The sequence below is a fragment of the Mustelus asterias genome, unplaced genomic scaffold (genome assembly GCF_964213995.1).
Source record: "Mustelus asterias unplaced genomic scaffold, sMusAst1.hap1.1 HAP1_SCAFFOLD_503, whole genome shotgun sequence".
Classification (NCBI taxonomy): domain Eukaryota; kingdom Metazoa; phylum Chordata; class Chondrichthyes; order Carcharhiniformes; family Triakidae; genus Mustelus; species Mustelus asterias.
In genome coordinates, this window is record NW_027590455.1 from 81,611 (window position 1) to 106,832 (window position 25,222).

Consider the following 25,222-nt stretch of genomic DNA (forward strand, 5'->3'; position numbering starts at 1 on the left):
GACCCGTCCCCACCAGTACTGTACCCCAGTGTTTCACAGCGACAGACCCGTCCCCACCAGTACTGTACCCCAGTGTTTCACAGCGACAGACCCGTCCCCACCAGTACTGTACCCCAGTGTTTCACAGCGACAGACCCGTCCCCACCAGTACTGTACCCCAGTGGGATAGACCCGGGGCAAATCTGGGCAGGTGTCAGCTGTCCTTCAAACAAAAAATCTGTGTTTTGTTGCGAAAATCACAGCGATTTAGTGAAGAGAGAGAGAGATAATGATTCTCGAGTCACTGCAGAACCCCTGGTGCGTGGTAAAACCCACTGTCCCCAATGGTTTTAGTTCCTGTGTGTGCTATTTCCGGTGGACTGAATAACGAGCTGGTGTTACATTCCACGCTGCATTGTTTTGTAAATCAGTTTAATTTCAATGTGGGGTTTAACTTTTGTGGTTAACAATCAGCTCAACGTAACACGGAAGGAAGTGAATCCTGATTCGCGACATTAAAAAAAACCCAAAACAAGACGGCAGGTTTCCAGATGAACTGGTATTGCTCAGCCTCACTATCCGGGCACATGATTATATACAAACACAAAACATCAGACAGAATGTTCATCACAGGAACGGCAGATCCAGAGACTTTCTCCAAACTCGGGAATCATAAACCTCCACTTGCCTTCAGCGGCAAGACCCCAGAACTTCAATCCCCACGGCGATAACTCCTACGCCCAAGATTTACCGACGAACAGGAGGGACTCGGTGATTTTCGCAGTTGCTTCATGCCGTGTCGATGTCAGCCGACTTGTGACATTAAGAAATAAAGTTTAAACTTAAAATACTCACCAAAACGGAGGTGGGGCAAATGGCAGGAAAGCCAATCGCCACTCACTGCGGTAAATCCTACAGGACTTGGGGTACAAACGGTCATTGATTGGATGATGTCGTTAGGGTGCTGGAATCATAGAATCCCTACAGTGCAGGAAGAGGCCATTCGGCCCGCACTGACAATAATCCTGTCCACATCCTATTCCTGTAACTCATGTATTTACCCTACTTGTCCCCCTGACACCAAGGGGCGATTTAGCATGGCCAACCCACCTAACCTGCACATCTTTGGACACTAAGGGGCAATTTAGCATGGCCAATCCACCTAACCTGCACATCTTTGGACACTAAGGGGCAATTTAGCATGGCCAATCCACCTAACCTGCGCATCTTTGGACACTAAGGGGCAATTTAGCACGGCCAATCCACCTAACCTGCGCATCTTTGGACACTAAGGGGCAATTTAGCACGGCCAACCCACCTAACCTGCACATCTTTGGACACTAAGGGGCAATTTAGCACGGCCAATCCACCTAACCTGCGCATCTTTGGACACTAAGGGGCAATTTAGCATGGCCAATCCACCTAACCCGCCCATCTTTGGACACTAAGGGGCAATTTAGCATGGCAAATCTACCTAACCTGCACATTTTTGGACTGTGGGAGGAAACCGGAGCACCCGGAGGAAACCCACGCAGACACGAGGAGAACGTGCAGACTCCGCACAGACAGTGCCCTGAGACCGGAATCGAACCCGGGTCCCTGACGCTGTGAGGCAGCAGTGCTAACCCACTGCACCGCCCGAAAGAGTGTGTGGAGGAAAAGGAGAGGAAAAGCATGAGTGTCTGCCAGTTGCCCCAACAAGAGCTCGATCGCTGTCTCTCTATCCGGGGCGGATACGAAAACAGAAAACGCTGGAAAAGTTCGACAGGCCGGGCAGTGTCTGCGGAGAGAGAAACCGAGTTAAAGTCTCGAGTCGGAGTAACCCTTCCTCAGAGCTGTGAAGAGCTGTTCCAACTCCGGAGAGGGGCCAAGTGGATTCGAGAGCCCGTTTCTCACTCCACAGACACAGCCGGGACCTGCCGAGCTTTCTCCAGCACTTTCTGACGTTATTCCTGTTTTCCAGCATCAGCGGTCGTTTGGTTTTTGAAAAGAAATCCCGGTTTAGGAGTTGGTCGGTTCGGAGGGGCAGGAGGTAGGTGTGTACCCTGCCATGGCCAAACCACCCCGTCGATTCACCGGCCCTGCTTAAAAACGGGGAGTTGCGGCTTAGTCCTCGTCGCAGGCTGGCTCCCAGCGAGCAGACACGGTGATGTTGGAGAAGCGCGCACGGTGACGAGGGATTATCTTCCGGTGGTGTTGGCTCCTCACGCCAGCTTTGGAGGGTCAGCTTAGCTCACAAGTCCTGAAGGGAGGAAGATAAGGTTGGAGGTTTAGTCATTGGAGGCCAGGACGTGTAAAACAACCGATCCCACCCTCTCCTCTCTCCAAGGCTAAGGCCAGTGTTGCTGCTTCAGGCACCATGTATGGCCCCCTTGTTGGTTGGGTTAACCCGGTTCCTCTGCACGGCCCACATGCAACGCACCAGTCTTTCCCCAGTCACCTTTCAATGCTGGTTAAACGTGGAGAGATTTAAACAAACAGCAAAGGAAATTACAGCACAGGAACAGGCCCTTCGGCCCTCCAAGCCTGCACCGACCATGCTGCCCCGACTGAACTAAAACCCCCGACCCTTGGGGGGCTATATCCCTCTATCCCCATCCTATTCATGTATTTGTCAAGACGCCCCTTAACTATCAACATTGAGAGATACATCCTTTCCGGATGTATCACAGCTTGGTATGGGGCTCCTGCTCTGCCCAAGACCGCAAGGAACTACAAAGGGTCGTGAATGTAGCCCAATCCATCACGCAAACCCAGCCTCCCATCCATTGACTCTGTCTACACTTCCCGCTGCCTCGGGGAAAAGCAGCCAGCATAATCAAGGACCCCACGCACCCCGGACATTCTCTCTTCCACCTTCTTCCGTCGGGAAAAAGATACAAAAGTCTGAGAACACGTATCGAATCATGGAATCCCTACAGTGCTGAAGGAGGCCATTTGGCCCATCGAGTCTGCACCGACCACAATCTCACCCAGGCCCTATCCCACAGACTTTTGAATGGACCTACCTCGCACTAAGTTGATCTTTCTCTACACCCTAGCTGTGACTGTAACACTACATTCTGCACCCTCTCCTTTCCTTCTCTATGAACGGTATGCTTTGTCTGTATAGCTGCGCAAGGAACAATACTTTTCACTGTATCCCAATACATGTGACAATAATAAATCAAATCAAAGTAAAGGTTTTCCCAACATATTGGGCTCTGAAGGATAAGGTTGCCATCATCACAATCATTTTCCACTCCCCCACCCCACCCCTCCCCCCACCCCACCCCTCCCCTCCCCCACCCCCTAACTACGCACTCGACTCCACCTCGAACCGGCTTCCGACTGAACCCTGGTACAATGGGAAGCTGTGTTTTCACCCAGTGACAGCAGGACACGCCTGGCTTCGCCCCCTGGATGTTCAGCCTCAGCTGTGACTCCCTACACGGGGTAACCCAGTCTGGTGAAGATGCCCACTGAGCGAGGGAGGGGCAAAGACAACAGTCAACACCGCCCGGCCCGCGGCAGACACCCCTGCCCGCCCCACGCCCCGAGGCAGACACACCCACCCGCCCCGCGCCAAGCACCCCCGCCCCACCCCCCCGAGGCAGACACACCCACCCGCCCCGCGCCAAGCACCCCCGCCCCACCCCCGAGGCAGACACACCCGCCCTGCGCCAAGCACCCCCCCCGTGCCACGCCCTGAGGCAGACACACCCGCCCCGTGCCAAGCACCCCCACCCCACCCCCCTGAGGCAGACACACTTACCCAGATAGTCATCCATCAGAGAGCCGATCGCAAACTGGAAGGGAGAGAATGAGAAGAGAGCAGGTTATCAGAGCTCTGAACAAACGGGTGTGTTAAAAACACAGGGATCCCCTCCCCCCCACCATCGCCTTGACACACGCCACAAGCCCCAGGATCCTGCCACCTTCTCCAGAGTACCGGCAGAGTCTTCGGCCCTGTGTGCGGAGGACCTGCTCCTGTTAGGGATCTCACAGCGGAGAAGGCTCTGGTCGTACCTGCGCAGAGTCTTGGCTGTTCCACTCAGTCTCCCCCCCCCTCCCCTCCCCACATTCCCCTTTGGTCTACACCAGGTCCCCATGGAACCCACTTCTTTCCGGCAGCGCGTTCCGGATCACAACAACTCGCCGCGCGAAGTGAAAATGGATCTCGGCCCCCTCCTGTCACACACTTCACAGACATCCTCACACACGGATATTCTTCCGGCAGCCTTCGTCGGAGCGTGACGGGGAACGGGATGAGGATTCTTCGTTCTCAGCCAGGGAGAACAGAAGCGCACTGCCGCAGACCTAATGGCTAATTCATAACGGTGTGGGGATTCATCTGGGGCGAGGGAGGACGCAAGACACTCGGAGAAATCTCGGCAAGATCGCGGGCTGTAAGAGGTTACAGAGATAGGGAGGGGGTGTAGGGGCTGGAGGAGGTTACAGAGATAGGGAGGGGGTGTAGGGGCTGGAGGAGGTTACAGAGATAGGGAGGGGGGTGTAGGGGTTGGAGGGGGTTACAGAGATAGGGAGGGGGTGTAGGGGCTGGAGGAGGTTACAGAGATAGGGAGGGGGTGTAGGGACTGGAGGAGGTTACAGGGAGAGGGAGGGGTGTAGGGGCTGGAGGAGGTTACAGAGGTAGGGAGGTGTGTAGGGACTGGAGGAGGTTACAGAGATAGGGAGGGGGTGTCGGGGCTGGGGGAGGTTCCTGAGATAGGGAGGGGGTGTAGGGACTGGAGGAGATTACAGAGATAGGGAGGGGGTGTAGGGGCTGGAGGAGGTTACAGAGATAGGGAGGGGGTGTCGGGGCTGGAGGAGGTTACAGAGATAGGGAGGGGGTGTCGGGGCTGGAGGAGGTTACAGAGATAGGGAGGGGGTGTCGGGGGCTGTAAGAGGTTACAGAGATAGGGAGGGGGATGTAGGGGTTGGAGGGGGTTACAGAGATAGGGAGGGGGTGTAGGGGCTGGAGGAGGTTACAGAGATAGGGAGGGGGTGTAGGGACTCGAGGAGGTTACAGGGAGAGGGAGGGGTGTAGGGGCTGGCGGAGGTTACAGAGGTAGGGAGGTGTGTAGGGACTGGAGGAGGTTACAGAGATAGGGAGGGGGTGTCGGGGCTGGGGGAGGTTCCTGAGATAGGGAGGGGGTGTAGGGACTGGAGGAGATTACAGAGATAGGGAGGGGGTGTAGGGGCTGGAGGAGGTTACAGAGATAGGGAGGGGGTGTCGGGGCTGGAGGAGGTTACAGAGATAGGGAGGGGGTGTCGGGGCTGGAGGAGGTTACAGAGATAGGGAGGGGGTGTCGGGGCTGGAGGAGGTTACAGAGATAGGGAGGGGGTGTCGGGGCTGGAGGAGGTTAGAGATAGGGAGGGGGTGTAGGGGCTGGAGGAGGTTACAGAGATAGGGAGGGGGTGTCAGGGCTGGAGGAGGTTACAGAGATAGGGAGGGGGTGTCGGGGCTGGAGGAGATTACAGAGATAGGGAGGGGGTGTCAGGGCTGGAGGAGGTTACAGAGATAGGGAGGGGGTGTCGGGGCTGGAGGAGGTTACAGAGATAGGGAGGGGGTGTCAGGGCTGGAGGAGGTTACAGAGATAGGGAGGGGGTGTCGGGGCTGGAGGAGGTTACAGAGATAGGGAGGGGGTGTCAGGGCTGGAGGAGGTTACAGAGATAGGGAGGGGGTGTCGGGGCTGGAGGAGATTACAGAGATAGGGAGGGGGTGTCGGGGCTGGAGGAATTTGAGACCTGCTGAGATTTTCCAGTGTTTTCTCTTTTGGGTTTGAGCGACTCAGTACATTCACTACCGCATGAAAGGAACTTTAAAACTCCTCGGGGGCGACGAAGGGATAAAATCCTGCCGGAATATTTCTCCTCGTCCCCCGGCGGGTGACGGGATCGCAGCCCAGGCTCAGACACACCCGCGGATACGCGGGGGAATTATACAATAACCTGCGGACGCCCGGGCCGTGTACTCACAATGTCGTTCTTATCCACTCTGGTTCCGACCACCTTGAGTCGAATTTCGTCATCCTGCTGGATAACAATGTCCTGGAAAAACACACAGAGAGAGCGGGGAGACCCGTGCTTACACTCGGAGCCCAGCAGCCTTGGCTAACGCCGACGGTTTATCATTTCGACCGCGCTACGAACGATGCAGAGTGACCCCCAAGGCGCTTCGCGGGGGGAGGTACAAAGCAAAGCGACGTGGAGGCAAGTGAGGAGGTATCGGGTTACGTAACCACAGGCTTGGTCATGCTGGGCTTTAATGGAGCAAAGTGACGGGATTGGGAGGGGAATTCCCGGGGAGCGCATTGGCTGGAAGTACGGCTGTCAAGGGTGGCACAAGGATCAAACTGGGGACGCACAGGAGGGCAGAGCTGGAGGGAATGCAGAGATACGGGAGGGTTGTGGGGGCTGGAGGAGGTTACAGAGATAGGGAGGGGGTGTAGGGGGCTGGAGGGGGTTACAGAGATAGGGAGAGGGTGTAGGGGCTGGAGGAGGTTACAGAGATAGGGAGAGGGTGTAGGGGGCTGGAGGGGGTTACAGAGATAGGGAGGGGGTGTAGGGGCTGGAGGAGGTTACAGAGATAGGGAGGGGGTGTAGGGGCTTGAGGGGGTTACAGAGATTGGGAGGGGGTGTAGGGGGCTGGAGGGGGTTACAGAGATAGGGAGGGGGTGTAGGGGTTGGAGGAGGTTACAGAGATAGGGAGGGGGGTGTCGGGGGCTGGAGGAGGTTACAGAGATAGGGAGGGGGTGTCGGGGACTGGAGGAGGTTACAGAGATAGGGAGGGGGTGTCGGGGACTGGAGGAGGTTACAGAGATAGGGAGGGGGTGTAGGGGCTGGCGGGGGTTACAGAGATAGGGAGGGGTGTAGGGGCTGGAGGAGGTTACAGAGATAGGGAGGGGGTGTAGGGGCTGGCGGGGGTTACAGAGATAGGGAGGGGGTGTAGGGGGCTGGAGGAGGTTACAGAGATATGGTGGGGGGTGTAGGGGCTGGAGGAGGTTACAGAGATAGGGAGGGGGTGTAGGGACTGGAGGAGGTTACAGAGATAGGGAGAGGGTGTAGGGACTGGAGGAGATAACAGAGATAGGGAGGGGCTTAGGGGATGGAGGAGGTTACAGAGATAGGGAGGGGGTGTAGGGGACTGGAGGAGGTTACAGAGATAGGGAGGGGGTGTAGGGGACTGGAGGAGGTTACAGAGATAGGGAGGGGGTGTCGGGGGCTGGAGGAGGTTACAGAGATAGGGAGGGGATGTAGGGGGTTACAGAGATATGGAGGGGGTGTCGGGGCTGGAGGAGGATACAGAGATAGGGAGGGGGTGTAGGGGCTGGCGGGGGTTACAGAGATAGGGAGGGGGTGTAGGGGGCTGGAGTGGGTTAGAGAGATAGGGAGGGGGTGTAGGGGCTGGAGGAGGTTACAGAGATAGGGAGGGGGGTGTAGGGGCTGGAGGAGGTTACCGAGATAGGGAGGGGTGTAGGGGGTGGAGGAGGTTACAGATAGGGAGGGGGTGTAGGGGCTGGAGGAGGTTACAGAGATAGGGAGGGGGTGTAGGGTCTGGAGGAGGTTACAGAGATAGGGAGGGGTGTAGGGGACTGGAGGAGGATACAGAGATAGGGAGGGGGTGTCGGGGCTGGAGGGGGTTACAAAGATAGGGAGGGGTTGTAGGGGGTTACAGAGATAGGGAGGGGGTGTAGGGGGCTGGAGGGGGGTTACAGAGATAGGGAGAGGGTGTAGGGGCTGGAGGAGGTTACAGCGATAGGGAGGGTTATAGGGGCTGGAGGAGGTTACAGAGATAGGGAGGGGATGTAGGGGGTTACAGAGATATGGAGGGGGTGTCAGGGCTGGAGGAGGATACAGAGATAGGGAGGGGGTGTAGGGACTGGAGAAGGATACAGAGATAGGGAGGGGGTGTAGGGTCTGGAGGAGGTTACAGAGATAGGGAGGGGGTGTAGGGGGTTACAGAGATATGGAGGGGGTGTCGGGGCTGGAGGAGGATACAGAGATAGGGAGGGGTGTAGGGACTGGAGGAGGTTACAGAGATAGGGAGGGGTTTCGGGGCTGGAGGAGGTTACAGAGATAGGGAGGGGGTGTCGGGGCTGGAGGAGGTTACAGAGATAGGGAGGGGTTTCGGGGCTGGAGCAGGTTACAGAGATAGGGAGGGGGTGTAGGGGACTGAAGGAGGTTACAGAGATAGGGAGGGGGTGTAGGGGACTGAAGGAGGTTACAGAGATAGGGAGGGGGTGTCGGGGCTGGAGGGGGTTACAGAGATAGGGAGGGGGTGTAGGAGGTTAAAGAGATAGGGAAGGGGTGTAGGAGCTGGAGGAGGTTACAGAGATAGGGAGGGGGTGTAAGGGCTGGAGAGGGTTAAAGAGATAGGGAGGGGGTGTAGGGGCTGGAGGAGGTTACAGAGATAGAGAATGTCATCGGGGCTGGAGGAGGTTTTTAGAGGGGATGTAGGTGGTTACAGGGATAGGGAGGTATTTGAGAGCAAGAATGAGAATTTTAAATTAAGATATGCAGAGTTTTTGATGGCCTGAAGCTTCAGGAGGGTAAACGCCAGGGGTGCTCTGACGGAGTTGAATTCCGAGTTAAAAACATGGATGAGCTGGAGAGACCAGACCGGGAGAAGCTGGGCAATGTTCAGAAGGTGGAAATAGGCTGAGTGAGGGTACGGATCGGAAATGATGCACGGGACGAGAATGACTGCTGAATTGGCTGTGGAACCGGTCATCTCAGAGTGAGGGTACGGGTACCAGGAGGAAGAGCCCCTGCCCTCTCCCACCCATTCCCCTGACAGAGGTCACATTCTCTGCCACCCCTCCTGTCACCGACTCGTCCCGCTCCCTCTGCGAGGTGGTACAGAGTCAGCAGATACCACGCCAGCCAGGATTCATTCCACACAGGCCCTCAGAGCTCGGAATCCCATCGGGAATTCCCACGTCTGGGGCAGGATGGACAAATCTTCCCCCATCTGAGTGTGGCTAATAAATCCCGACAGTGCAGAAGGAGGCCATTTGACCCATCAAGTCTGCACTGACAAAGCATCTCACCCTTGCCGTTTAACCCCACATAGTTAACCTGTTAATTTCCCTAACCTATACATTTGAGGGGCAATTTAGCATGGCCAATCCACCTAACCTACACACCTTTGGACAGCAAGGGTCAATTTAGCATGGCCAATCCCCCTAACCTACACACCTTTGGACAGCAAGGGTCAATTTAGCATGGCCAATCCCCCTAACCTACACACCTTTGGACAGCAAGGGTCAATTTAGCATGGCCAATCCCCCTAACCTACACACCTTTGGACAGCAAGGGTCAATTTAGCATGGCCAATCCCCCTAACCTACACACCTTTGGACACTAAGGGTCAATTTAGCATGGCCAATCCCCCTAACCTACACACCTTTGGACAGCAAGGGTCAATTTAGCATGGCCAATCCCCCTAACCTGCACACCTTTGGACAGCAAGGGTCAAATTAGCATGGCCAATCCACCTAACCCGCACATCTTTGGACACCAAGGGTCAACTTAGCATGGCCAATCCACCCAACCTGCACACCTTTGGACACCAAGGGTCAACTTAGCATGGCCAATCCACCCAACCTGCACACCTTTGGACACCAAGGGTCAACTTAGCATGGCCAATCCACCCAACCTGCACACCTTTGGACACCAAGGGTCAACTTAGCATGGTCAATCCACCCAACCTGCACACCTTTGGACACCAAGGGTCAACTTAGCATGGTCAATCCACCTAACCTGCACACCTTTGGACTGTGGGAGGAAACCGGAGCACCCGGAGGAAACCCACGCAGACACGGGGGGAGAACGTGAAGACTCCACAGAAACAGTGACCCGAGGCCGGAATCGAACCCTGGCGCTGTGAGGCAGCAGTGCTAACCCACTGTGCCACCCCCAAACCCGCTCAGGTTTCCCAAAAGGCCCTGGTTATCCTGCCAAGCTTGCCCCCTCGCCCGAGGTGCGGCGATCCTCAGGTTAAAATCACCACCAGTCAACCCCACTCCTCTCGAAGAGGAGAGAGCAGCCTACGGTCGTCTGGGACTGTGGTGGACTTTCTATTTAACTGTCACACACAAGTGTACGAGGGAGAGAGAGAGACCGGCTGCTGGGACACTGGGCGGCCAAGACGTAGGTGAGGCTGCGTCCTGTGACGAGACCGCTGATCAAAACAAGGCTCACGCTTCACAAGTTGGCCCTGCACCGATTACTCAACGTGAATTGCGACTCTCCAAGCCGCGAACGTACCTCATCGCTGGTCTTGTAACAGGGAGGGTTGGAATTGGGGTCGAACTCCATTTCCGACGGGATAGACTAGGAGGAAAGAGAGAACAGTGAAAGGTTTAGCAGCAGATCCCCCTCAGTTTGACTCCCGTCCCCAAGGGGGCTGAATCCCGAGACCCAGCGAGCCTCGAGAGGGAGCAGTATTCTGCTTGCCTCTGATCCGTCTGAAGGCTGCCGAGACTGTGGACCCCCTCAGCACTCTCTTCACCCAACACAGGAATTTACATACCGGAGATCCATATATAAATGTGCTTGTCCTGGCAGAGAGGGATGAGGTTTATGCCCACGTCTCTCTACTTTGTATCTCCCTGCCGTTATTACAGAACCATAGAATCCCTACAGTGCAGAAGAGGCCATTCAGCCCATCGGGTCCACCGATTCTCTGACAGAGCATCTAACCCAGGCCCTCTCCCCTGCCCTATCCCGTAACCCCACACGTTTTCCATGGCCAATCCCCCTAACCCGCACATCTTTGGACACTAAGGGGCAATTTAGCATGGCTAATCCCTCTAATTTACACATCTGTCTGTGTGGACTTTGCACATTCTCCCTGTGCCTGCGTGGGTTTCCTCCGGGTGCTCCGGTTTCCTCCCACACGCCAAAGGTGTGCGGGTTAGGTTGATTGGCCGTGCTAATTGCCCCTTAAGAGTCCCGGAATGCCTAGGTTAGAGGGCTGAGTGGGGTAAATATGGGGGTTACGGGGAAAGGGCCTAGGTGGGATTGGTGTTGGTGCAGACTCGATGGGCTGAATGGCCTCCTTCTGCACTGTCTGGATTCTATGGATTCTTGGGACACTAAGGGGCAATTTGGCATGGCCAATCCACCTAACCTGCACATCTTTGGACACTAAGGGGCAATTTAGCATGGCCAATCCACCTAACCTACACATCTTTGGATACGAAGGGGAAATTTCCAACGGCTAATCCAATTAACCTACACAACTTTGGACAATTTAGCGTGGCCAATCTACCTAACCAGCATGCCTTTCGGACTGTGGGAGGAAACCGGAGCACCCGGAGGAAACCCACGCAGACACAGGGAGAACGTGCAGACTCCACACAGACAGTGACCCAAGCCGGGAATTGAATCCGGGTCCCTGGTGTTGTGAGGCAACAGTGCTAACCCACTGTGCCACCGTGCCGCAGAGGTGGCTGTGTCTCAGGTTACACAGAACCCACAGCCAGTGGGTCGGTCCAAAGGCCCTGTGGTGGTCTTGATGCCCCAGGTGATGTGGCAGAGAGATGTAAAGCTTTCAAAAGGTCACCTCAGCATCACACCGGAGACAACACGCCTCCTATTGATATTTGTAAATGTTTCCCTTGAAGGTTTCGCCACTGATAGATGCTTCTCCATCACCACTGCTGCTCAGCAGAGGACACCGACTCTTGCCGACAATACAACTCTCACCAATTTTTACAGATGCCCCATAGAAAGCATCCTTTCTGGTTGTATCACAGCTTGGTATGGGCTCCTGCTCTGCCCAAGACCGCAAGGAACTACAAAAGGTTGTGAACATAGCCCAGTCCATCGTGTAAATCATCAACTCCGTCTACACTTCCCGCTGCCTCGGGGAAAAGCAGTCAGCACAATCAAGGACCCCACACACCCCGGACATTCTCTCTTCCACCTTCTTCCGTCGGGAAAAAGATACAAAAGTCTGAGGTCACGTACCGACTGACTCAAGAACAGCTTCTTCCCTGCTGCCGTCAGACTTTTGAATGGACCGACCTCGCATTAAGTTGATCTTTCTCTACACCCTAGCTAGGACTGTAACACTACATTCTGCACCCTCTCCTTTCCTTCTCTATGAACAGTATGCTTTGTCTGTATAGTGCACAAGAAACAATACTTTTCACTGGATCCCAATACACGTGACAATAATAAATCAAATAAATTAACTCTCCAAGATGCGTGCGGGCATTGCTGGTGAGCCTAGCGTGCCCTCCACCCCGTAGTGGTGGGCCATCTTTTTGAATCACTGCCGGTGGGGGGGAGGAGTGGTTTACTACAGCTGCCTGGTCTGCTAGGCCGCTTCAGAGGGTAATTAAAGAGTCAGTACCATGTGGGAGTCACATGGAGGCAAGTTTCCTTCCTCAAACAAAGGACTTAGTGATTTGAGTTATTATTGTCACATGTACTGGGATACAGTGAAAAGTATTGTTTCTTGCACGCTATACAGACAAAGCATACCGTTCATAGAGAAGGAAAGGAGAGGGTGCAGAATGTAGTGTTACAGTCATAGCTAGGGTGTAGAGAAAGATCAACTTAATATTTGATTTGATTTATTATTGTCACATGTATTGGGATACAGTGAAAAGTATTGTTTCTTGCGCACTATACAGACAAAGCATACTGTTCATAGAGAAGGAAAGGAGAGGGTGCAGAATGTAGTGTTACAGTCACAGCTAGGGTGCAGAGAAAGATCAACTGAATGCGAGGTAGGTCCATTCCAAAGTCTGACAGCAGCAGGGAAGAAGCTGTTCTTGAGTCGGTTGGTACGTGACCTCAGACTTTTGTATCTTTTTCCCGACGGAAGAGAGAATGTCCGGGGTGCGTGGGATCCTTGATTATGCCGGCTGCTTTTCCCCGAGGCAGCGGGAAGTGTAGACGGAGTCGATGGATGGGAGGCTGGTTTGTGAGATGGACTGGGCTACATTCACGACCTTTTGTAGTTCCTTGCGGTCTTGGGCAGAGCAGGAGCCCCATACCAAGCTGTGATACAACCAGAAAGAATGCTTTCTATGGGGCATCTGTAAAAGTTGGTGAGAGTTGTAGCGGACATGCCAAATTTCCTTAGTCTTCTGAGAAAGTAGAGGCGTTGGTGGGGCTTTCTTAACTTTCTTAGGACCCTGGTTAGACCCCACTTGGAGTACTGCGCGCAGTTCTGGTCACCTCATTACAGGAAAGATGTTGAAGCCATTGAAAGGGTGCAGAGGAGATTTACAAGGATGTTGCCTGGATTGGGGGGCATGCCTTATGAGGATAGGTTGAGGGAGCTTGGTCTCTTCTCCCTGGAGAGACGAAGGATGAGAGGTGACCTGATAGAGGTTTACAAGATGTTGAGGGGTCTGGATAGGGTGGACTCTCAGAGGCTATTTCCAAGGGCTGAAATGGTTGCTACGAGGGGACACAGGTTTAAGGTGCTGGGGGGTAGGTACAGGGGGGATGTCAGGGGTAAGTTTTTCACTCAGAGGGTGGTGGGTGAGTGGAATCGGCTGACGTCGGTGGTGGTGGAGGCAAACTCGTTGGGGTCTTTTAAGAGACTTCTGGATGAGTACATGGGATTTAATGGGATTGAGGGCTATAGATAGGCCTAGAGGTGGGGATGTGATCGGCGCAACTTGTGGGCCGAAGGGCCTGTTTGTGCTGTGGCTTTCTATGTTCTATGTTATAGTGTCGGCATACAGTGAACCGTTTCATGATTGTCTGATAGACCATGGTCACTGCTCCCCCCCAACTTCATTTATTAGTGGTTCAGGTTTCTTTTATCTTAAAGGAAATGCACGGAATTTGCTTTCTCAAGCTGCCGGGAAGGGATTTTAATCACAGTACCTGGATTCCCACAGCAACTAAAGCACTGTCACCAGAGAAGAAGAGATGTTTTAAATATTGCAACTCACGTGTCTGGAGATGAAACACGACATGGGCCCAATCTCTGTGAAAAGTCCAACCTGTGACAGAAGAGAAACCCAATCAAACTGACAGGAACTCTGTACAGTTACACAGTGAGTGATCCTTACCCTGCTGAATAAACAGTGACTCTGTACAGTTACACAGTGAGTGATCCTTACCCTGCTGAATAAACAGTGTCTCTGTACAGTTACACAGTGAGTGATCCTTACCCTGCTGAATAAACAGTGACTCTGTACAGTTACACAGTGAGTGATCCTTACCCTGCTGAATAAACAGTGGCTCTGTACAGTTACACAGTGAGTGATCCTTACCCTGCTGAATAAACAGTGTCTCTGTACAGTTACACAGTGAGTGATCCTTACCCTGCTGAATAAACAGTGACTCTGTACAGTTACACAGTGAGTGATCCTTACCCTGCTGAATAAACAGTGTCTCTGTACAGTTACACAGTGAGTGATCCTTACCCTGCTGAATAAACAGTGTCTCTGTACAGTTACACAGTGAGTGATCCTTACCCTGCTGAATAAACAGTGACTCTGTACAGTGACACAGTGAGTGATCCTTACCCTGCTGAATAAACAGTGACTCTGTACAGTTACACAGTGAGTGATCCTTACCCTGCTGAATAAACAGTGACTCTGTACAGTTACACAGTGAGTGATCCTTACCCTGCTGAATAAACAGTGACTCTGTACAGTGACACAGTGAGTGATCCTTACCCTGCTGAATAAACAGTGACTCTGTACAGTGACACAGTGAGTGATCCTTACCCTGCTGAATAAACAGTGTCTCTGTACAGTTACAGTGAGTGATCCTTACCCTGCTGAATAAACAGTGACTCTGTACAGTGACACAGTGAGTGATCCTTACCCTGCTGAATAAACAGTGACTCTGTACAGTTACACAGTGAGTGATCCTTACCCTGCTGAATAAACAGTGTCTCTGTACAGTTACACAGTGAGTGATCCTTACCCTGCTGGATAAACAGTGACTCTGTACAGTTACACAGTGAGTGATCCTTACCCTGCTGAATAAACAGTGACTCTGTACAGTTACACAGTGAGTGATCCTTACCCTGCTGAATAAACAGTGACTCTGTACAGTGACACAGTGAGTGATCCTTACCCTGCTGAATAAACAGTGTCTCTGTACAGTTACAGTGAGTGATCCTTACCCTGCTGAATAAACAGTGACTCTGTACAGTGACACAGTGAGTGATCCTTACCCTGCTGAATAAACAGTGACTCTGTACAGTTACACAGTGAGTGATCCTTACCCTGCTGAATAAACAGTGTCTCTGTACAGTTACACAGTGAGTGATCCTTACCCTGCTGGATAAACAGTGACTCTGTACAGTTACACAGTGAGTGATCCTTACCCTGCTGAATAAACAGTGGCTCTGTACAGTTACACAGTGAGTGATCCTTACCCTGCTGAATAAACAGTGTCTCTGTACAGTTACACAGTGAATGATCCTTACCCTGCTGAATAAACAGTGACTCTGTACAGTGACACAGTGAGTGATCCTTACCCTGCTGAATAAACAGTGACTCTGTTAGTTAGTGAGTGACGCTTAACCTTGTGATAATACTGTACCATTGATATATTTGATGTTTAAGGGGAATGTTTTAGAATTCAGTTTTTCCCAACAGGCAGTCAGTATGTCTGGCAAACATTCAGCTCAGATGCTGGGAAAGCAGGATGATTACTCATTTCAGCCATGTCTTGTTAATTTAGGAGAGAGCTAATGGACTTTTGTTTCTCGGTGAAAAGGCAATGTAGCAATTCCTTGGGACTACAATGGACCATCAGCTACAGAGTTTTGAGCTTAGTGGGGTGTGGTGGGTGTTGAATCCACAACTTTCTGACTGAGGGACAGGCAGCACTGATACCCCTTTGAAGGGTAAAACCGAAGAACGGCTTCTTACCTTGTTGACCTGAGTGACCACAGCGTCGACCACCTCCCCTTTAAATGGCCGGAAGACGATAGCCTTGTACTTGACTGGGTAGAGTACAAATCCCCTCCCTGGCTGAATCACTCCAGCTCCAATGTTGTCTATGGTGGTGACGGCAATGACAAAACCGTACCTGTGGGGAGACCGCATCAATTAAAAGGGTTGCAAGCTTAGGGCACGCGAGACTCCGACCGGAACGCAGACGGTGCGATCGCCGTATCACAGTACACCTCCCCCAATGGTTTTAGGGGCAAATGCGTCAGGTCTGCTTTGACGCTCGGTGGCTGGTGAACTGTACAGGCCCAAGGAGGAGGCCATTCGGCCCACTGCTTTAGACATAGAAGATAGGAGCAGGGGGCGGCCATTCGAGCCTGCTCCGCCATCCATCACCATCATGGTTGATCATCCAACTCAGTAGCCTAATCCTGCTTTCTCCCCATAACCTTTGACCCCGTTCGCCCCAAGTGCTATATCCAGCCGCCTCTTGAATACATTCAATGTTTTGGCATCAACTACTTCCTGTGGGAATGAATTCCACAGGCTCACCGGGTGAAGAAATGTCTCCTCACCTCCGTCCTAAATGGTCTACCCCGAATCCTCAGACTGTGACCCCTGGTTCTGGTCTCCCCCCACCATCGGGAACATCCTCCCTGCATCTACCCCGTCTAGTCATGTTAGAATTTTATAAGTCTCCCTGAAATCCCCCACCCCCTCATTCGTCTGAACTCCAGCGGAAACAATCCTAACCTGGTCAATCTCTCCTCATACATCAGTCCCGCCATCCCCGACATCAGTCCTGCCATCTCTGGGCATCCTTTCTACCAAAAGAATTGCTAAGAATTGTTTCAACGGTGGCGGATGGGGTTTCCCGATCAAGTTTCGGTGCTACTGAAACAGCAGAACTCATCGATTGTCTCTGAAGAACAGAGTTGTTAGGTAGGGCGGGGAATTTTCCCCCAGCCGAGGGCACAAGATCAAGCAGATGCCTGAGGCTACTTTCTCAGGAGTCTAAGGAAATTCAGCATGTCAGCTACGACTCTCACCAACTTTTACAGATGCACCATAGAAAGCATCCTTTCCGGATGTATCACAGCTTGGTATGGGGCTCCTGCTCTGCCCAAGACCGCAAGAAACTACAAAGGGTCGTGAACGAAGCCTAATCCATCACGCAAACCAGCCTCCCATCCATTGACTCTGCCTACACTTCCCGCTGCCTCCGGAAAAGCAGCCGGCATAATCAAGGACCCCCCCACGCATCCCGGACATTCTCTCTTCCACCTTCTTCCGTCGGGAAAAAGATACAAAAGTCTGAGGTCACGGACCGACCGACTCAAGAACAGCTTCTTCCCTGCTGCTGTCAGACCTTTGAATGGACCTACCTCGCACTAAGTTGATCTTTCTCTACACCCGAGCTATGACTGTAACACTACATTCTGCACCCTCTCCTTTCCTTCTCTATGAACGGTATGTTTGTCTGTACAGCGCGCAAGAAACAATACTTTTCACTGTATGTTAATACATGTGACAATAATAAATCAAATAAAAATCAGCAGCCCTGAGCAGGGAGAAGGGGCCTCAGTTTAATGGCTTCTCCAAAAGGCAGCACCTCTGACAGTACAGCCCTCCCACAGTACCGCAACAGAGGGCATCAGTCTTGATCTTTTTGGGGTGCTCAGGCCCACGGGCTCGGACCAGGAACCTGCTGAGTCAGAGGTCCGACGCATGGCTGACGCTCGAGCAATGAACCGGGTGGCACAGTGGTTAGCACTGCTGCCTCACAGCGCCAGGGACCCGGGTTCGACTCCCGGCTCGGGTCACTGTCTGTGTGGAGTTTGCACGCTCTCCCCGTGTCTGCATGGGTTTCCTCCGGGTGCTCCGGTTTCCTCCCACAGTCCGAAAGACGTACAGGTTAGATGGATTGGCCGTGCCAAATTGCCCCTTAGTGCCAGGGGGATTAGCAGGGTAAATGTGTGGGGTTATGGGGCTAGGGCCTGGGTGGGATTGTGGTCGGGGCAGACTCGATGGGCCAAATGGCCTCCTTCTGCAATATAGGGATTCGATAATTCCTGGGATGCCCAGGTCCCAAGAAAGGAAGGAGAGTGGGAGGGTGGGAATCATTGCAGACAGCGCAACTGACTGGAAAAGCACGTCATAAACAGATAACGGTGGAGGTGCACAGATTCTGGGTTCATGATTGAGCATGAATGTTCAAATGGAGCTTACTGAGCATAGAATTGTAGAATCCTACAGTGCAGGAGGCCATTCGGCCCATTGAGTCTGTACCGACCACAATCCCACCCAATCTCCCCATAATCCCACACATTTACCCTAACTCATCCCCCTGACACTAAGATTGGCAATTTAGCATGGCCAATCCACCTAACCTGCACATCTTTGGACTGTGGGAGGAAACCGGAGCACCCGGAGGAAACCCACGCAGACACGGGGAGAACGTGCAGACTCCACACAGACAGTGACCCGAGCCGGGAATCGAACCCGGATCCCCTGGCGCTGTGAGGCAGCAGCGCTAACCCACAGTGACAAAGGCTGTGCAACAAGGAGCGAGGATGTTCATGTGGGAAAGGGTGTGGGATGAGAGGGAAACATAGGAAATAAAGTTTAAAGTTTATTATTTATTAGTGCCACAAGTAAGGCTTACATTAACACTGCAATGAAGTTACGGTGAAAATCCCCTAGTCGCCACACTCTGGCGCCTGTTTGGGTCACACTGAGGGGGAATTTAGCATGGCCAATCCAACTAACCAGCACGTCTTTCGGACTGTGGGAGGAAACCGGAGCACCCGGAGGAAACCCACGCAGACACGGGGGAAGAATGTACAGACTCCGCACAGACAGTGACCCGAGCCGGGAATCGAACCCGGGTCCCTGGCGCTGTGAGGCAGCAGTGCTAACCCGCTGTGCCACCCTCTAACCCACTGTGCCACCGTGCCGTCGTTGCCGCTTGTCACTCACTTTCCGGTGCAGGTTCCCTCCACCTCTGTGAACAGCTTCTGCTTCACGGTGTTGAGCAGGTTCGGGCCAAAATACCGAGGATGCAGCAGAATCTCGTGCTCCAGGGAAATCTAAAACGTATCAGGGGGAAAGCACAGATATTTAACAGGGAGTGGAATTTCACTGGAGTGGAACATTCCCCGAGTCAGCATCGTTCATAGAAACTAGAAGCAGGAGGAGGCCATTCGGGCCTGCTCCGCCATTCATTTAGATCATGGCTGATCATCGAATTCAATATCCTGATTCCCCCCCGTATCCCTCGATCCCTTTAGCCCCAAGAGCGATATCCAATTCCTTCTTGACGTGGAGATGCCAGCGTTGGACTGTGGTGGGCACAGTAAGAAGTCTCACAACACCAGGTTAAAGTCCAACAGGTTTATTTGGAATCACGAGCTTTCGGAGCGCTGCTCCGGTGACTCACCTAATGAAGGGGCAGCGCTCCGAAAGCTCGTGATACCAAATAAATCCGTTGGGACTTTAACCTGGTGTTGCGAGACTCCTTACGAATTTCTTCTTGAAATCAAGACGACGTTTTGGGCCTCAACTGCATTCGGGTCCGAGGTATTAGGAAATAAAACACCCGCTGTGGACGCAGCAATCTCCCGTAGACAGCCCTCTTATCATCCAGGTGTCCTCCCTCAGCCAGAAGGTGGGGACAGACATGGTTGAGAGCTCTACTAAGCACACGTGGACAGGAATTCCTGGCTGTGGAACAGGGAAGCCATTTCAAAAGCATGGGTGCTGATTGTGCCACTGCCATTCACACCTCTTCAAGACCCATTGGTTGTTTACTTAGAGTCATAGAGCAATACAGCACGGAAACAGGCCCTTCGGCCCAACTGGTCCATGCCGACCATGGTGCCCTCCCAGCTAGTCCCAATTGCCCGTATTTGGCCCTCCAATCCTTTCCTGTACTTATCCAAATGCTTCTTAAATGTTGCTTTTGTCCCTGCCTCAACCACTTTCTCTGGCAGCTCATTCCATAGACGCACCACCCTCTCTGTGTGAAGAAGTTGCCCCGCAGGTCCCTTTTAAATCTTTCCCCTCTCACCTTAAACCTATGCCCTCTAGTTTTCGATTCCCCTTCCCTGGGGAAAAAGATGTGTGTGTTCCTCCTATCTGTGTCCCTCATGATTTTCTACACCTCAATAAAGGTCACCCCTCATTCTCCTACGTGCCAAGGAATAAAGGCCTAGCCTGGCCAACCTCTCCCTAAAACTCAGGCCCACTCGTTCTGGCAACATCCTTGTAAATCTCTGCACCCTTTCCAGTTTGCCAATGTCTTTCTGGCAAATCTGGCAAACCTGTCTGGGCGGCACGGTAGCACAGTGGTTAGCACTGCTGCTTCACAGCTCCAGGGACCCGGGTTCGATTCCCGGCTCGGGTCACTGTCTGTGTGGAGTTTGCACATTCTCCTCGTGTCTGCGTGGGTTTTCTCCGGATGCTCCGGTTTCCTCCCACAGTCCAAAAAGATGTGCGGGTTAGGTTGATTGGCCATGCTAAAAATTGCCCTTAGTGTCCTGGGATGCGTAGGTTCGAGGGATTAGTGGGTAAATATGTAGGGATATGGGGGTAGGGCCTGGGTGGGGTTGTTTGTCGGTGCAGACTCGATGGGCCGAATGGCCTCTTTCTGTGCTGTAGGGTTTCTAAGATTCTAAGATAACAAAACTGACCAAAATTGTCCACAATACTCCAAGTGTGGCCTCACCAATGACTTATACAACTGTAACATAATGTCCCAACTCCGAGACTCAATGCCCTGACTGATGAAGGCCAGCGTGCTATCCGCCCTCTTCACCACTCTGTCTACCCGTGACACTGCTTTCAACAAACTATGTACTTGTACTCCTAGGTCCCTCTTTTCCCCAACACTCCCCAGGGCCCTACCATTCACCGTACAAGTCCTACCCTGGTTTGACTTTCCAAACTGCAACACCTCACACTTATCTGGATTGGAGTCCATTTTCCAATCCTCGGCCCAATTCCCCAACTGATGAAGATCCCCCTGTAATTTTTGATAACCTTCTTCGCTATCAACAGTCCTGATTTAGTGTCATCAGCAAACTTAACCATGCCGTGTACATTCACATCCAAATCATTTATATCAATAACAAGGGCCCCAACACCGTCCCCTGAGACACACCACCAGTCACAGGCCTCCAGTCCGAAGAACAACCTTCGACCATCACCCTCTGTTTCCTACCATCGAGCCAATTTTGAATCCAATCTGTTAGCCATCCCTGGATCCCATGCGAAATAACCTTCCAGGCTAGCCGGCCACGCGAGACCTTGTCAAAGGCCTTGCTAAAGTCCATATAAACAACATCCACTACCCTACCCTCGTCCATCCTCTTGGTTAGCTCCACTTACCATCTCCCTTTGCCTTGCACCCTCATCCTCTTTGTCACTTGCCTTTTAACCCACGACGGACCTCCCGTTTTGTACTCTCCCCTAGCAACCCTCGGTAAACTAAAGAAAAAGATGAAGAGATTTTGTGGGACAGGTTGAATTGAGGAATGTGGGAATAGTGCGGGAAGTTGGGGTCAAAGAAGGGTGGAAGGAAGGATTGGTCACAATGTTGGTGAATAGGAGAGCAGACCTGAAGGGGCCAAAATGTTCCCCGAAATCTTTGGCCAGGAATCGATCCCCGTGTATGGGCAGCACGGTGACACAGTGGGTTAGCACTGCTGTCTCTCAGCACCAGGGACCCGGGCTCAATTCCCGGCTTGGGTCACCGTCTGTGCGGAGTCTGCACGTTCTCCCCGTGTCTGCGTGGGTTCCCTCCGGATGCTCCGGTTTCCTCCTACAGTCCAAAAGACGTGCTGGTTAGATGGATGGGCCATGCTAAATTCTCCCTCAGTGTACCCGAACAGGCACCGGAGTGTGGCGACTAGGGGATTTTCACAGTAACTTCATTGCAGTGTTAATGTAAGTGACACTAATAAATAAACTTTAACTTATTTAGGAGTGAGAGGGGCCATTGAATTGAGATGTTAACTGTTTTTTCCTCTTCATTAAACAGGTTAGGAGAGTGGGCAAAGAAGTGGCAGATGGAATACAATGTGGAAAAATGTGAAGTTATGCACTTTGGAAGGAGGAATGGAGGCAGAGACTATTTTCTAAATGGGGAAATGCTTCGGAAATCAGAAACACAAAGGGATTTGGGAGCCTTGATTCAAGATTCTCTTAAGGTTAACGTGCAGGTTCAGTCGGCAGTTAGGAAGGTAAATGCAATGTTAGCATTCATGTCGAGAGGGCTAGAATACAAGAGCAGGGATGGACTTCTGAGGCTGTATAAGACTCTGGTCAGACCCCATTTGGAGTATTGTGAGCAGTTTTGGGTCCCCGTATCTAAGGAAGGATGTGCTGGCCTTGGAAAGGGTCCAGAGGAGGTCCACAAGAATAATCCCTGGAATGAAGAGCTGGTCGTATGAGGAACGGGTTGAGGACTCTGGGTCTGTACTCGTTGGGAGTTTAGGAGGATGAGGGGGGGGATCCTATTGAAACTTAGAGGATACTGCGAGGCCTGGATAGGGTGGACGTGGACAGGATGTTTCCACGAGTGGGAAAAACTAGAACCAGAGGGCACAACCTCAGGCTGAAGGGACGATCCTTTAAAATTGAGATGAGGAGGAATTTCTTCAGCCAGAGAGTGGTGAATCTGTGGAACTCTTTGCCGCAGAAGGCTGTGGAGGCCGTGTCATTGAGTGTCTTTAAGACAGAGATAGATAGGTTCTTGATTAATAAGGGGATCAGGGGTTATGGGGAAAAGGCAGGAGAATGGGGATGAGAAAAATATCGGCCATGATTGAATGGCGGAGCCGACTCGATGGGCCGAGTGGCCTCATTCTGCCTTATGGTCTTATTACATTTTACAGCACTGCCTGTTTTTATTTCGAGATTATCAGCAGCTGCAGGATTTTGCCCTCACTGGGTCAAAATGGCTCCACTGGCGCCCCTGCCCCAAGCTATGCTATTAGTTTTATAAGCTGTCAATCATTCAGAAGGCCCGCCCACTGCAGCCTCGATAGGTTGAGGCAGCTGCCAGTCAAGCGACGTCCCGCCGCACCACCGCATTCATAGGTCCGGACGGCAGCCAGTCATGTCAAATCACCGCCCACCCCCGCCTGGACATGTAGAGACACCTGCCAGTCAAGCGACATCACCGGGAGGCGCCGCCTTGATAGGTCGGCACAGCTGTCAGTCAACTGACGTCCCGCCCCACCACCGCATTGATAGGTCCAGACGCCTGCCAGCCATGTCAAACCACCGCCCAGCCCCGCCTGAATAGGTAGAGACGCCTGCCAGTCAAGCGACGTCACCGTCAGGCTCCGCCTTGATAGGTCGGCACAGCTGTCACTCAGGTGGTGTCACCGCCCACCACCGCCTGGATAGGCCGAGAGGGCCGCCACTCAATCTGAAATCACCGCCCACCACCGTGCCTCAACTCACGGCCACCATTTTTCTCCATATTAGAAAATGACCTCCCTCCCGGCTTACACCCTTTAAATAAAACGTAACGGCTCACATGGTAAAACATGGTCGCGAAGTCTTCTTGCGTGGAGGGGAGAATCTGCTTCCCGTGCAGAGAGAGCGCGAGCGAGTGATGACCAACCGTCAAAGCCGCCACTAGGCCGGCGGCGGATGGAAGGAAGGGACGAGAGTGGGGGATGGGGAAAGGGGTGACGCTGCGTCATGGCGTCACGCGGGGGATGCGCGTACGTCGTGACGTCGCCCCGCGCCCACCCTCCCTCCTCGCATGCGCCGTCCCCCCCTCACAGGTATGCGCACCCTCTCCCGCCATTTTGTCCGGTTGGGAGGAGCGGCGCCGCCGGCGCCATCTTTGTTCCCTCAGGCGAACGGTCGACAAAGCCCGAGAAATAAGGGGACGCCTTCCCCTGGTCGTGAATCGCATCTGGATATTCCTGAGGGCTGATCTTTAAAAAACAATCCTCGGGTCACTGTCTGCGCGGAGTCTGCACGTTCTCCCCGTGTCTGCGTGGGTTTCCTCCGGGTGCTCCGGTTTCCTCCCACAGTCCGAAAGACATGCGGGTTCGGGTGGATTGGCCGTGCTAAATTCTCCCTCAGTGTTACCTGAACAGGCGCCGGAGAGTGGCGACTGGGGGATTCTCACAGTAACTTCATTGCAGTGTCAATATAAGCCTTTCTTGTGGCACTAATAAATAAACCTTCCTCCTCATCTTAGTTTTAAATCTACCGCCACTCAACCTCTTGTTCTGGATTGCCCCACAAGGGGAAGATGTTTATTAATCCTACCCGACGTCCTGGACGCTATTCGCACCATTCCTAGCCCTTATCGTCACCAATTACATCACCTTTTGTCCATGACATCTTGGTCAATGACGAGACGGGGTACAGGAAAGAGACAGAGAATCTGGTGAACTGGCACGGCGACAATAATCTCTCCCTCAATGTCGACAAAACGAAGGAGATTGTCATCGACTTCAGGAAGCGTAAAGGAGGACATGCCCCTGTCTACATCAACTGGGGACGAAGTGGAAATGGTCAAGAGCTTCAATCTTTTAGGTGTCCAGATGGCCAACAACCTGTCCTGGTGCCCCCATACCAACTGCCAATGACGCCCATGTCCCACAAATGAATAAAAACTATACTATACGATAGTTAAAACTATAGTTAAGAAAGCCCACCAATGCCTCTACTTTCTCAGAAGACTAAGGAACATTGGCCCGTCAGCTATGACTCTCACCAACTTTTACAGATGCACCATAGAAAGTATCCTTTCCGGATGTATCACAGCTTGGTATGGCTCCTGCTCTGCCCTAGACCGCAAGGAACTACAAAAGGCCGTGAATGTAGCCATCATGCAAACCAGCCTTCCATCCATTGACTCCGTCTACACTTCCCGCTGCCTCGGGAAAAGCAGCCAGCATAATCAAGGGTCCCACGCACCCCCGACATTCTCTCTTCCACCTTCTTCCGTCGGGAAAAAGATACAAAAGTCTGAGGTCACGTACCAACCGACTCAAGAACAGCTTCTTCCCTGCTGCTGTCAGACATTTGAATGGACTTACCTTGCCAGAAGTTGATCTTTCTCTGCATCCTAGCTGTGACTGTAACATTACATTCTGCACCCTCTCCTTTCCTTCTCTATGAATGGTATGCTTTGTCTGTATAGCGTGCAAGAAACAATACTTTTCACTGTATCCCAATACATGTGACAATAATAAATCAAATCAAGGTCTCTTGTTCTAGATTGCCCCACAAGGGAAAGATGTTTACTCTTTCAATCCTACCCGGCATCCTGGATGCTATTAGCACCATTCCTAGCTCTTAGCACCAACATTTACACCCCCTTTGTCCTTTTGTCCAAG

The 25,222-nt window shown here is 52.6% G+C and overlaps 1 protein-coding gene across 1 annotated transcript; it reads right to left on the reverse strand.

The window, feature by feature from the left end:
* Positions 1-392: 392 nt before the first annotated feature.
* polr2g (RNA polymerase II subunit G) lies at positions 393-23,613 on the reverse strand. The gene is made up of 8 exons (XM_078204902.1): positions 23,398-23,613; positions 18,831-18,940; positions 15,831-15,990; positions 13,890-13,940; positions 10,234-10,299; positions 5,941-6,012; positions 3,734-3,767; positions 393-2,221 (listed from the first exon to the last, which is right to left on the reverse strand). The coding sequence occupies exons 1-8, from the start codon at positions 23,407-23,409 to the stop codon at positions 2,208-2,210; spliced, it is 519 nt and encodes a 172-aa protein (XP_078061028.1). The 5' UTR covers positions 23,410-23,613; the 3' UTR covers positions 393-2,207.
* Between the last annotated feature and the right edge of the window lie 1,609 nt (positions 23,614-25,222).